The sequence below is a fragment of the Branchiostoma floridae genome, chromosome 2 (genome assembly GCF_000003815.2).
Source record: "Branchiostoma floridae strain S238N-H82 chromosome 2, Bfl_VNyyK, whole genome shotgun sequence".
In the NCBI taxonomy this organism is placed as follows: Eukaryota; Metazoa; Chordata; class Leptocardii; order Amphioxiformes; family Branchiostomatidae; genus Branchiostoma; species Branchiostoma floridae.
In genome coordinates this window covers 19,534,157-19,548,470 of record NC_049980.1, presented here as the reverse complement: position 1 = coordinate 19,548,470, position 14,314 = coordinate 19,534,157, and the positions used below count along the sequence as shown (strand labels likewise).

The following is a 14,314-nucleotide window of genomic DNA, read 5'->3' as shown; positions in this document are numbered from 1 at the left end:
AAACGTTAGTATAGAGGTCTTCCCAAGATTGTCTTGAACACTGAATGTTAAATATATCAAATGGAATACAATTAGATTGTCTTGAACACCGAATGTTAAATATATTAAATAGAATACAATTAAGATATTTAGGTGTTGAAGACAATCTTGAGAAGGCCTCTATAACAATGTTTTTTTAGGTGGCACCTGGTGGAAATATGAGAATGTATGTTGTATATAGGACTCAGAAGGAAACCTTGTGGGACTAGACCTGATAGATTATGTGAGGCTTTTTAAACATTATCTTATACATTGTAGATAGTGCAGATACATAATAAGCAAAAATGACATAATTTTTCTAGTGACAGATACCAATCTGTACGGTACATTTAATGTTTACTTTAAAGGAAATACAATGTACGTGTACTAGTTTTTAATGATTCAGAAAAATAGCCACTTTGTCTTCCCTAAGGGCACACTAATGACTTGTGATCTAATGCCATTAGCACTCTACTTCTGCACCTGCCATTATGCCAGATAAATGGTTATGTAGAGCAAACAAAATAGGATGAAAAGAAATCTGCTGGGAGGATTCACATCAGAAAGTTCCACTTCCACATTGCTTTCTTTATTTGCAGAGCTAAGTTCCACTTCCACATTGCTTTCTTTATTTGCAGAGCTACTTGAGACCCAAGAAACACTCAAGGGGGTGGCCTCACATTACACTATGATCCTAAAACAAATAATAAAAGAGGGTGCATCACTACCTTAGCCAGCTCGGACTCCTCAGAAAATCCCAGACCATAGACTGTGTTGGCCCTGATGTCTGCCCACTGTACAAACTTCTGTGACGTTTTGGTGTATGTCATGTTGGGGGTGATGGTGCTGTTGATAATGGCCTGGAAAAGACAGGGCAAAGAACTTTGTAACATGTGTAGTATTGTGGCTGTACTGTGTTCCTATAGTTTTCACTCAGAGAAATGGTTGCATGATACAACATCTGTAATATATGAATATGCATCTGCAACACTAGAGTAAGAGGCACAAGTACTTGCTAAACTTGCTGGCCCTCACATTATCATCCTGACCAATCGAATCTGGTCATTTATGCAAATTATGGCTAGTAGGTCTAGGAAAGCCGACATTCGTCTTCTTTCAAGCATTCAGTCCTCTTGGAAAGCAGATGTTCCTCAATTTGTAGCCGTTAGGCGTCTTCGGTTTAGCAGTCCTTGAACACCACTGTTACAAGCATACATTCCTCAGAAATATTGGTACATTCCTCAGTGCAGGCGAACATTTCTCCGGCACCCTGCTGGCCCTTAGAATCGGCAGGTTAACCCGACAAATCGCTACCTAGTTCACCCGAATCACAACATCTGAAAAATTGCAGCCACCAGTGGAAACTCTCTAAGCTAAGTCATAGGAATCCCCATTACACAGATTAAAGCAGGTGGTGGTCTGTCGTGCTGTCAACTTAATTTCCAATGTGCCTCATTTTTAATTAAAAAATATGGCTACTTTAGCAGCTCAGAGTGTTATACATTCCACTGGTTGTTGTAATGTTTTATTTGTTGTGATTTAGATGACATACATTGTACATGTATGTGCTGGTGAACCCTGTCTTTAATCTGTTTCTAAGGCTGTCTGTACCTGTACTGTAAGTTAGGTAGTAAGGCAATGCATCATGAAAAGTTGCTTTCTATTAAAGGGGGGCCTATTAGTAAATATTTGCACAAATTTTATGAAACTTGTACAGTACGTTTTTTGCAGTGATTTGTGCGTTTTCCAAAAAATTTGTACATTTTTCATAAAATTTGTACGAATCTCAAATTCCTGCAAATGCTTAGGCACCTCAGCTCTTCAAACATTGATGAATCATTGCACAATGTACATGTAACACCTAGAGTTACATCATGCATTAACATTTCCTCTTGGCTAGATTCCCAATCATTGATTTTTTCAACTTTATTCCCAATTACTCATCCACAGGGAATATATGACATCTGCCCAGGAGAGCAAAATAAAGGGGTGCTGAATTATTGATGCATAATGCTCTTATATGAAGAGATTTTCTTTCAAATGGAGCCACTAGATTATCGAGTACACAGGGACTTCTTTATTATGCATGCAAAAGGATAATCCAATGATTTAGAATATCATACTACAATATGAAGAGTATTTGGACATGCAAATGTTCTATAAATAGAGCTGTTTGATGTATGTAAACAGAAGTTTAGGTTTAAATCAAATGATCAGAGTATCATGAATGAACAATTCCTTGAAAAATGTACCATACAAATTTGGCTAGGTTTTGTTGTTCTGATACACGTTCCCAAGAATATGAAACTTGGAACTACATGCAAAGCTAACAAGGATAGCAATTAGCTAGGCTTATTGCTTGCATTGTTGTGTAATTTCTTTCCTCGTCTAAGAGCAGGTGGTCTACTCACATCATGTGCAATGCATTGTTTCCAAAGTACAGTATAAGTACACAACAATAGATCTATGCTTAGATACATGTAACACATTTACATACAATTTGTATGTACACCATATTGTTTCCTTCATTAAATTGTGGAGTATCAGGCTTAAAATAAAGAGCCTTATTTGATTTTCTATGTCACAGAAAAAAATCAAAGGGAAGTACTGCAATCAGATTTCCCTACATATCTTACAGGTACTATGTAGTGGCATAGTGACAATTTTTTAGGAAAATACAGAAATCTTAAAACCAATATAAACTAGAAATTAAATGGCCAGTCAACCTTTCAATATGAATAATTATCTAGACTTCAAAATGTTCTAGACTGTTTGTAAAATAACATATAATGCCTATTTTCAATCAAAGGAAAGACCTTTCTCTGTAAAAAAAAATTACAGATAACATGAACAGTGATTGTGATACGTTTTGCACATACCTTCACTGGTACAGGTAACATGCAAAACTTCCCGCATCAGACCTGCACCACTCATTTTCTTTGTCTCTTACTCTCAGTCCATTGACATACGCAAAAAAACATTATATAAAGGGGCTAGTCATTGCCACATCTCACCTTTGACCCATCTACACTGATGATCCTGTGCGTCCGTCGTGTATTGTCGAAGAAGAAGGAGACCCCCACCGCCTGCTTGCTCACAGGTAGCCATTGTTTCCGCGTCTCTGGGTCGATCTTGAAGACGTGTGCCTTGGTGGTGAACACCGGCTGCTCGCTACGGCCAAGAAAGGAGGAGTTACAGCCTGTCATGGCAACGAACTTGAAATGAAAACAACCCTTCATGATCTTGTATTCTCCACAATTCAACATCATTTAAAGAGGCCCATATCAAAGAAAGATCTTCTCTTATGTCTAATGCCACCGTAACGTAAGATTATCCAGCACATGACACTGTTAGCTGACTGCCTCTACCATTTTTTGTCAGTAACAAACATTTCCAATATCAGTACATGGCATTGCCAGCAAAGATATTGAAGATAAGCTTCTATTTTTCACATAGTATTGACAACTGTATGAAATATCACCAAGTAGATACACACTTGTCAGCACTTCAAATCGGTTTATCAGCAGTTAGTATCGTTTTTGGCTCATGCAGAGACAAAACAGGCCATGGAGATTGAAAGAACATCGATATTCACTTTACATGTATCTAGCGCCTATGACAATGTTAGCTTTTTTTGTCTGAAATATAAAGTCAGCTTAGACAAGATATTTCACTCCTAGTTACTGCAAAATAGCAAACATTGATACGAGGAATAAGATTAAGAATACAATTGTATACAGATATACTAGTACGTTTTTGCACAAGTCAGGAAGTTGTTAAAATCTGGAAGACAACAATGCAGTTGAGGATGTACTCAACAATTTGTGCTTCACATATCACCACAGACCCTATCGGCTATAGGAACTCAACCACATCCTTACCACAGAAATGGCTCTGGAGGCCACCAAAGGCTGTCATCATCCGAGTTTTCTGACTCGCCAAAAAAAGCCTTCTTCCGCTGTCTCATACTAGCTCCCAAAGTTGCAAACATCTATGACTTATGTCTGACTGACTATATGCACAACCAAAGATCTTTGTCGAAGTTTGCGTAGAATCTTGTAAATGTAGATGCCAGGTTACATGTTCCAACCGTCAGTGTACACCATAACAGGATCGGTATCTCAAATGTAATAAATGCAGAAATGACATCTTCTGGCTTCTTTCTCTCCAAGGAATTTCTTATTACGTTGTCATCACACCAACAGTAGACAGCGCTCCTAGACAGGAAGGAGGGTCATTCTGCTTATCCAAATCAGGGCTCTGGGTTAGCTAAAAAGGTGGCAATTTAGATATGAATCTCACTTTATTTTGTTACACACTACCAGGAAACTGTCAGGGGGATATACCACAATATAGGCCGTCAGTTCTACACAGAGTAAGGAGCAAACATCCAGTGGTGTGTCAAATTTTGATATGATTGGCACATGCGTTACAAAGTTACTGTTTTAAACTGAGGAAAAACTATAATGAAATATACTATACAGAACAGACTATCTGCATATTCTAAAGGCATATTACATTGTTATCACATACACTATTAAACAGGAAAAAATACAACTACATGTAAAAATACCAGACGTTAGATTGGAACGGGTTTACCATCTAATAAAGATCTAACACAGAGTTAAGAAGCAAACTAATTCTGTTTTCTGACAACATCAGATTACCTGTAACAAGTGCGAGTACCAGGAGTTACCATCATTACTATTACAGTGGTAAAATGTACAATGCAGCATTATAGTCATCCTTACCAAAGAAAGGCAAGAGCGACAGCCTGCCACAGCTTTGCATCCCCCATCACGCAGTCTCCAAAATTACCTACAGTGCAGGACCACTGCTCATCACAAACACAATTCCCTACAGAGAACAATCTAATCTTCACCAATCAGCACAATGTGATGCACCTAATGTTTGGTGGCACATCCCAGCGACCCTTACCTTAGGAAGCTGAAGCTAAAGTCAGGGAAGGGAAACCGAGACATGATAAACCCAATTGGATGATGCTGTAATGAGATTTCTTGGTCGGCGTTATGATGTTGTCGCTGTCCTCTCTCTCCAAAGATGGCTGATGATTAGATTAAGTCAGGAATCACTGAATATCTAATTGCAATAATGCAAGAATGACACAATAATGCAATCAAGCCATGGCGAGATGTAGCATTGCGATATTGTTGTTAGCCTGTCACTCTCCGTTGATGCAAGCGCCTGTCACTTAGTTGGGATAACAAAGTTACAAAAAGTTGGGATAAGTTTGCTTTGTAAGTTTTTTGTTTGATAATAAGCAGAAATATAGTATTTCAATACAGGAGAAAACATAGATGTCTGCTATTCCCATATCATATTCATTCCACTCTATTTCAGCCTCAAATCCATTTCTTTGTTTTGTAATTTGTGGAATGCAATGTACAACGATGTTGGAAAGATCATAGGAATGTGGGCTCTTCCTTGTGTATAATTGTAAATGCTTATCATTCTGTCTAGTACTAATTTCACACCTCCTGAAATTGATGGCAGCCTTTTGGAACAAATGCCTTGTGTCCAACAGTTACTGTTGGAAAGGGTACAGACAAATTGACAAGGAGGGGCAACACAAGACTAATGGGCCAATGTTTACATACCCCTCCCAGGCCACATCATTTAGCTGTAAACATCTAGTAGATGGGGAGGGTCTCTGAATACCACTGGCTGATAATGAGGGTATTCATGATGGGGAAATCCACTTATAGTTATAGTTAGAGATTCCGCTTAACATCGTAATGCGCTACATATGCACTGCTGTGAGTAACTGATGTCACTGATCAGTGAATTTTCACTCTACCGATCAGATACATAATCTAATATGTGGTCTATACATGTGAGAAATTGAATTTGTGTGCATTTCAAGATGTATATCCCTCCAAAACCCTGATCCGACACTAATCCTAATGTGTTTCAAAGCAAAGCAAGTAAGTTTTATCCCCTCACCCCCCACCCTCCAAAAAAATCAAAACATGAACTCGAAAGGCCAGCAACAACTTGAGCAAATTCACTCAAGATACATACCCCATGATCATTCAGCACCCTGAAGGCCAGGAAGTTACGGATTTAGAGAGATCGATGATCAGCGGTTGGTTTCACTGCACGCTGAGATCAAACAGATAATCCATCAACAGTTTTAATTAACGCACAGATAGTTAACCACAAATCAATGAACTCTTCCATCGACCTACAACGCATGCGCACTGACCCACGAGCGATACTGTCGCGAGGCATCATGGGACGTTCTCGTACAATCTCGTTATTTCTCGTGAATTCTCGCGGTAATGCTTGTAGAATCTCGGGAATACTCGTTAAATCTCGCGACGAAGCTTTGTGTGGCAGCACAGAGATTCGTCTGTCGTCTGTGTCACTGGGAGGGGAAGATTTCTCCCGATGGTCATGCTCATGCTAACGTCAAGCTTTCCCTAGCGGTCATGTGCAATTTAGGAAGGTTTTAAAGAGCTCTGCAATTATCACTAGAGAGTCGTCAGAGACAGTCTTTCTCCGGGTATCCAGTTGCTGAAAAGAGGAAGTTCGCGACTGCCAAGCCACCCCCACCATCGTCGTCGTCTGGGACAAAACAAATTTATCGTAACCAACTTTTTCACAAGAGCGGGGAGGAAACAAGGTACGGTGGAGGCGAACAACTTCCCACAGGGTGCCGACATGTCGTCGGTGACCACGATGGCGTTACCTGGCGCTGCAGTGGGCGGTGGGGCAGGTAAGTCCCGCTATAAGCGAGTGTGGAGGGCGGGGATCTTCAGCCCTCCCATCATCTGACAAATGACCATTCATCATACCATTGTCTCAGACAGAGGATACCTTCCGTGGGACATTCAGCAGTTTGACGTGTATTAAAATCTCACGTCAGACTCAATATTGTAAGGAAGTGCCAATGATTTTACGATTTTTTTCACGAAACGGTAACGCTTCAGGTTGAAGTAAAAATTGTCAAAACAAACGTCTAGTGCTCTCCCAGTTGTCAGTAAAATGGGATGTTTGGTTGTTCCCAAACTTCCTGACGCTCTCTGATCAAACACTACAAGAAGACAAAAACTTTTGAAAAATGTGGTCCACAGATTTTTGGATGCTAAATATTTGCAAGATATATTTTCTATCAAAAGAATTAAAGTTGTGATCAAAACGTTGCGCCGCCTGGGGGCGCAAGTTTTGAAGTTACAAAATACAAGTGGAATTGGGTCAAGGGTGAGAAATAAAAACTGCGTGTTTACCCGGGCATTGTTCCGAGCACAACTTAAAGTCCATCTTGTAGAAGACAAACAACCTAGGTAAGATTTCCACAGTTTCTGTGTGTTACGTTGGTAGTTTGGACTTCTCACAAAGCATATCAAATGTGATTTTGAATCAGTATTTTTTTTGTACATCATACCACTAAATGAGCACAATATGCATCATTACTCTATTCGGAAAGTATTCCTTGTTTGAAGAAAACCACACCCTGAGCACATTAAAGAACCCAGCACACAATTTGTAGACAAGAATCAGAGTCCATCTTGGTGTGAGTGGATCAAACCTATTTGTCTGTTTCTTACAGCTTTAAAACTGTGTGTGTTAAAGTTCAACTTAAACCTTAGATGATTTAAAAAGAAAAACCTATTTTGTAGAGGAAATTCAGGAATAATAATTTAAATATGATAACCAGATTCAGTAAGGACAACCTGTGGCACACAAAAGAGATTAACACTGTAGTCACAAAAGAAAGGTATGAATCTATGATTTTGAAGCACATGGTGAATTCAATAAATTCTATATCATAGTATATGACTGTGACAATTTGCAACTTTATATATAAAACTGCATCACAATCTAAGTGTTGCATTTATCAAACCACAAGGCATAGACAAAGCCATGCATAATAATGCATTCATAAAAAGTTGTTATAATATTATATGGTGGGCATGGGTGCACAAACAAATAACAAATTGTAATGTGAGTAAATTGGTACAATCAGCTATAGAGCTTCATGTACATGTATTTGTTGTACCAATATGACAACCTTGATTGTACTTTTTGCTGCATTTCATAGTAACTTTGTAAACTTAACATTAGTAGGCCATGACTACCTTGTCACAGTTCATGCTTGCAGACCCCTCCCAGTCCCAGGCCTGTTGCTGAAGAATTTTGTTATGGTCTTGGTTTGTTGAAAATGCTATCTCACACTTTCATGTGTCTTTGAAAGTTCCTTCTTGTGCAGTATGTATCTAAAGGATCCACATATTACAATAGTTAGCTCAAGATGAAGTTATGTTTCTTTTTCAGTGTTCAAGGCTTGTGTACAGGCCCTGAGAACTATCGTTATATGTACAATTACAGTTGCATGCAAAATTATTCAACCCCCTTCACATGTTTGCTATTTTGGCAGAATAAAAAACATTACAGCTGCAAACTAGTACCAAATCATAGGACTGGTGAACAACTAGTTTATTACAATTCATTACAAGAGCAAAAGTCAAGATTTTATTGCATAGTTCATCCAAATATGCAAATTTCCTAGAAAAAGCAGGTTGCAAAATTATTCAACCCCCTACAAGGATGTGTCTTTAGGTCTTCTTGTAGCACCCCTTAGCTGCAACTACCTACTGCAGGCAGGATGATAGCCTGTCACAAGCTTCTGGCAGCACTCTTTGGGACTTTGGGCCCATTCCTCTTGGACGATGGTCTCCAACTCAGCAATGTTCTGAGGCCTATGTGTCACAACAGTGTTCTTCGGATCCCACCAGAAATTCTCAATTGGGCTCAACTCTGGAGACTGTTATGGCCACTCTAGAACATTCCAACTTTTTTTCTGTAACCAATCCTTCGTGGATTTTGATGTGTGCTTGGGGTCATTGTCTTGGCTGGAATGCCCAATGATGCCCCAGCTTCAACCTCTTTTTGGGTCTGCTTACATTTCTGACCAGAATTCAGCAGCCACAGCAATAATCCCGATATGGCATGTGGACAAAACCCCTAGGCTTATATCAAAGGACCTGGAAACCAATTTGGCTCAAGGAGGAACTGGTGTTGTAGTGGACATAGTATGCCACGTACTTCATACTGAAGATCTCAATGCCCAGAACCCCAAAAACCCACACCGTTGCTGAGCCCACGCAACAAGAAAAGACAACTCCAGTATGCTCAAACCAACCTGTCATAGCCACAGACGTTTTGGCATGCGTTTCTATGGTTTGATGAAACAAAACTTGAGCTCTTAGGTCCTATGAATAAGAAGTATGTTTTGCGCAGGAAGAGTGAGGCGTACGCGGAGAAGAACACCCTGCCTATCGGGAAGCATGGTGGTGGGACTGTGATGCTGTGGGGGTGTGTTGCTTCTCATGGTAGTGGGTATCTCCACCGTGTTGAAGGCACTGTGGGTTCAAGCAAGTACCAGGACATCAGTGTTTCCGCCAGAGGGGCGTCCACCCGTCCAATGACGGTCTCATTTCGTTTTGGACGGCTTGAACGTAACCAGAGGCCGTCCTCATAAAAAAATTGCGCCCCACATTTTGCCGAGAAATCTGTACAAAGTCGATAAATGTAAACCGCAGTTTTTTGTTTTGTATTGAAGCTAGAGGCTTAGGGGACGCCGTCCACAGTCAGAAAGCCGCTCACTGTTTGTTTTCCTATTGTTATGGTTGTTGACAATGTGTGTCGGCGGCCTTTTGCGAATTTGCCCGGTCGAAAACTTGGCGGTAGGTCGATCTCACTATAAGTATAACACTACAAACTAAACTTTGTTATTGGGAGAAATAAGACAACACACTAACTTTGTCTAGATTAACAACTTTAGTCTCTGTTTTCATCGTAAATCATCGTAAACAAAACAAAACACAATCAGAAACATGTGCCCACCGGCCCGGGTACTCGGCACGGGAATTCCCCGACCTCGTTCAAGTTCGTTATCGGCAACACAGCGGAAAAAATAAAGTGTTCACATAAGAGGTGCTGGACGTAAAAAACATCAAGTATAACTTTGGTTCCTTTTGATATGAGTTTTGAGCCCGCAAAATGTCCGAAAACGGCAGAAATTTTCGGGATAAATGCGCTCCAATTTAAATCAAAATGGCGCTCGAGAGCTTGTTGTTTATCCTGGCCAATCACAGCGCTAGTTTCCCATGACGTCGCTAGCATTCCCAGATCTCGCGAGAAGTCGCCGCGGGAGATTGCGGGATTTCGGCCGCCATTACGCACATTGCCGCCGATAGACGATGTTTTTCGTCATTTCTGAACGCAAATTTCTCGATCTATGGAAGGTTTTAGATGATTTATAAGTATACCACAACATAAAATACAATATATACAAATGTTATTTCTTTTTGGAAAGTCCAAGAACCGTTTCGGGAACTTTTTAACATACCGGTACACAGCACAAATCAAAACATCCTTGTTGTTACGGCACTGAACTTTATCGGACGTTAGTTGTTTTGTTTTTTCTTGCGAATTTTCGCGGTTTTACAATTGAATGTAATTTTCGCGGTTTTACAATTAAAATTAATTTTCGCGGTTTTTTAATTAAATTTAATTTTCGCGCCCCAAGGTGGACGGCCTCCCAGCTGAGGTCTGGCGGAAACACTGCAGGACATTTTTGCCAAGAACGTCAGCAAGTCCTTGAAGTTGTAAAATCTGGGGCATCATTGGACATTCCAGAAGACAATGACCCGAAGAACACATCAAAATCCACAAAGGTGTGGTTAGGGAGAAAATGCTTAAATGTTCTTGAGGAGCCATAACGGTCTCCAGAGTTGAGAATTTCTGGTGGGATTCGAAGAACACTGTTCTGGCACATAGGCCTCAGAACATTGCTGAGTTGGAGACCATCGTCCAAGAGGAATGGGCCCAAAGTCCCAAAGAATGCTGCCAGAAGCTTGTGATAGGCTATCATCCTGCCTGCAGTAGGTAGTTGCAGCTAAGGGGTACTGCACGAAGACCTAAAGACACATCCTTGCAGGGGGTTGAATAATTTTTGCAACCTGCTTTTTGTAAGAAATTTGCATATTTGGATGAACTATGCAATAAAATCTTGACTTTTGCTCTTGTAATGAATTGTAATAAAAAGCTGTTCACCAGTCATATGATTTGGTACTAGTTTGCAGCTGTAATATGTCTTATTCTGCCAAAATAGCAAACATGTGAAGGGGGTTGAATAATTTTGCATGCAACTGTAGTTTTACTTTTTTAGCAGTGAGTTACTGTCTCAACTTTGACAATCATAGAAAGTCTCTAGTCTCCTACCTAGACAACAAACATACTGCATTAGAAGTGGTGCTTAATAAACTTCCTTCATACAAACAGCTAATAAAAACAATCTATATTGATTAAGTGAGGAATCATTGGATGTGATTAATTGGCTTCCAATTATCACTACCATGATAAGGTTAGTTGCAATGGGTTCAACCAAGGATGGGCTCTGTTCACTATACATATGGCATGGAGACCAACAATGTACTTTTTGTCTTGAGAACAAAAAGAAGAAAATTCTTCTTTATAATTATATTACACATATCTGAATATATGGATCTGTCATCTGTCACAAACAAAAAGAAAGTTGCTTCATACACTTGTCTGATCTGATTATGATTTTTTTGTAGAAAACACTCTGAATATGTGCTAAGTATGAAAGAAAAGATACTTATCAAATTGCCTATATTTCAAAGTACATGTAATGTTACTGTGCTAATTGTTTAAACAGTTCTACCTTCGGTAGGAATTGCTGCCTGCAGTTATGTAGATAGTATCTGCTTTGTGTGGAAACGTGAGTAAATATGTACCCAACAGTTTGTTCAAGGAGCTAAACAAGCTACCAATCTGTACAGGTATGCACAGGTGTTTGCATACCTCCTACCCCAGTCCCTGTGCCTGGTATCTAACTAAACAATAAGATAGCCCACTTTCAACAGTACATGTTGAAGGTTTTGATTAGTTGTTTGTGGGCCAGGCTATGTTATGTGGGGAATTTCCATAGGTATGTAATTTTTGCATCACCAAAAGAAGAAAAAATTACACACAAATTTCCCACTTCACAACGCTGATGTTCCTGAGCAGCCATTGTAACCCTTCTCCTGTTGGGTAAGTTTCTGTCCCTCACTGAGTTGAACATGTAATCTGGTAATGGTTGTTCTGGTGGCTATTGATCAAGGGGAAAAAAAAATACACTCCCCTTCTTGGCATATCACATGGCCCTTTTTATGTATCACTGCTGTATCACAAATACCTGGCATTGTGTTGATTAGGGAGTTTTGTATCTTTGCCTCTTGCACCGGGTCGCAACAATGTTCTCAACAAGTGTAGGTGTGCACGTAAGCATATTGAGCAAACAAATATCGCAAAAGAATTACAATATTCTTACTTGTATTTTTGTCATTGACAAATGAAAATTGTAATCATGTTCGAAGAGGCGGGACTTTATTTGTGCACCTGCTGTCTGTGCAACGAACCATGACCACATTGTTTTGGAAATGTGTCAGTGACAAGGTTGATTTATTAGCAGATGGTGTGTGGATGACTGCTTGATCAATGGAAACCCCAGTGAAATCATTGTTATCTTCATACCTATTTCTTTTTGTGTCATGATTGAATGTACAATATGTATTGATGACATTTTAAGCATGTTATCTCAAGTCTGTCAATGAGCAGTAATGATGAATTGAGTAAATGAAGAAGGCTAGCAAACTTAGGTGCCCATTTCAAACATGATGGGTGTATTGAGAAATGTGGCCACTGTTTTGATCCCCAGTTATTTTCTGGTATGACCTGAAGCATTTTCCTAGAATTAGTAAAATGTGTCAGGGAATTATAATATAAATTACTGAAAAAGCTCCATGTAGCTGCATCGAATCATACACGTAACATCTACATGTATTGTCCTTGGAATGTGTCTAGATATATAATGGCCAATAGAAATTGGCACCTGCTTGATATTTGAGTGATTGGCCTTCTGGCCTTGCTGACATACCTTATACATGTTGTAAATGTGTAATGAGGGAAATTTGTGGCAGACAGGTGGGTGACATGAATTGGATCATGTGGTCCTCAAACTTTGAGTCAAACATTGGTATTGAAGTTGGCAAAGTTGTAGTTGCAAAAGTGCCAGATACATACTTGTTTTCTTAAATCTAGAATGTGGCCAATTTGCACTTAAGTACAAGTATGTATGTCTTATGTTATTTTGAAAGAAATGAAAGCTATTCCTCCTTTGCCAAGGAAGAGGTGACTGCTTGGGCAGGTTTGACTGTACTTTGTATCGTATATGAATAGGAAGCAGAAGTTGATTTGATCAGATATACAACAGGGCCTGTCCTCGCCCTTGGTGTTTGAACCACTAAAAGTATTGTCAGGCACAAGGTATTCCATGCATGTACAGATGTTGAAATTTTGATCATCCCTGTCATAACAGTCTTTGCTCATAAAGAGAGATGATTGCTCTCTGCTTTAGCCTTTAGGCCCAAGAGACCTTAGCTTAGCATGCCAAGCCTGGAGAACCCAGCTGCCATGTTCAATTTTAGAGCATTGTAATTTGCATGCATGCATTCAAGAGTATTAGGCTTATCTCAGATTACTGTATTTGTTGCTCCATCATGCTTAAAAAAATCCACCATCATTCCTATTCACTGTAACATACAATTACATGGAGTAAAACTAATTTCCTTGTGTGAAACAGTCAATATTAAAGTTGGTCAGGCACTTGTGTAATGAATAATGAACAAATATGTTACAAATTACTGCAGGCAAAATAGTTGGCCTTTCAACCTTTAGAAATAGCCTGTGGTTGCTGTTCAACACCAAAGTAGTAATTGTTCCTCAGAGTATTCAAGGTTAAATTGATAAAGATTGGAAATAGGATCGTGTGAATTTAGAAAATGCATGATGTTGTTGTTAAGCATGAAAAATTTGTTAATAAATGAAGGTTTGGGCGTGCGGTTTTATTTTCACATTGCCTTTTATGTGCCCCTTTCATCCCCTCCTTTCATGAGCCTCTGTCAAATTACATTCGGTTGTATAATTCATTTATGGAAGGCCAGTATGCCAGGAGAAGTGTTTGTTGTCATAATAAGGTTTTTAGTATGCGCGTACATGTTCCGCCAGTTCAGCCAGGCCTGGAGCTGATTGTCAATATTCTCTGGCACGTTATGGAAGCAGTATTTCAGTTGCAAGAGGGGGATGTGCACCGAAGGAATAATTCCTCTCCATAGATCCAATTTAGATGTATGAAAAATTGGGATGATTAATCGATATTGAGTGCAAAGATGCTTTAAACCAAATGATGTACAAAGGCATTCCT

At 39.5% G+C, this 14,314-nt stretch overlaps 2 protein-coding genes across 12 annotated transcripts in view; one reads left to right on the top strand and one right to left on the bottom strand.

Moving 5' to 3' along the window:
- The window catches only part of LOC118406526 (homer protein homolog 2-like), an 18,036-nt gene extending 11,780 nt beyond the window's left edge, over positions 1-6,256 (bottom strand). Inside the window, exons 1-3 of one of the 3 annotated variants that reach the window (XM_035806598.1) lie at positions 6,061-6,256; positions 3,033-3,189; positions 747-878 (exon numbers count right to left, since the gene is read on the bottom strand). In XM_035806598.1, coding sequence (XP_035662491.1) covers positions 747-878; positions 3,033-3,189; positions 6,061-6,071 — 300 coding nt within the window. In that variant the 5' untranslated portion in view covers positions 6,072-6,256. Of the gene's footprint in view, positions 1-746; positions 879-3,032; positions 3,190-4,769; positions 5,360-6,060 lie in introns of those variants that run through there. The other 2 variants (XM_035806607.1, XM_035806591.1) reach the window with 2 other exon arrangements.
- A 121-nt stretch (positions 6,257-6,377) lies between these two features.
- The window catches only part of LOC118406439 (aryl hydrocarbon receptor nuclear translocator 2-like), a 29,665-nt gene continuing 21,728 nt past the window's right edge, over positions 6,378-14,314 (top strand). For 5 of the 9 annotated variants that reach the window (XM_035806552.1, XM_035806501.1, XM_035806516.1 and 2 more), the window contains exon 1: positions 6,378-6,757. In XM_035806552.1, coding sequence (XP_035662445.1) covers positions 6,703-6,757 — 55 coding nt within the window. In that variant the 5' untranslated portion in view covers positions 6,378-6,702. Of the gene's footprint in view, positions 6,758-7,097; positions 7,326-14,314 lie in introns of those variants that run through there. The other 4 variants (XM_035806538.1, XM_035806546.1, XM_035806523.1 and 1 more) reach the window with 2 other exon arrangements.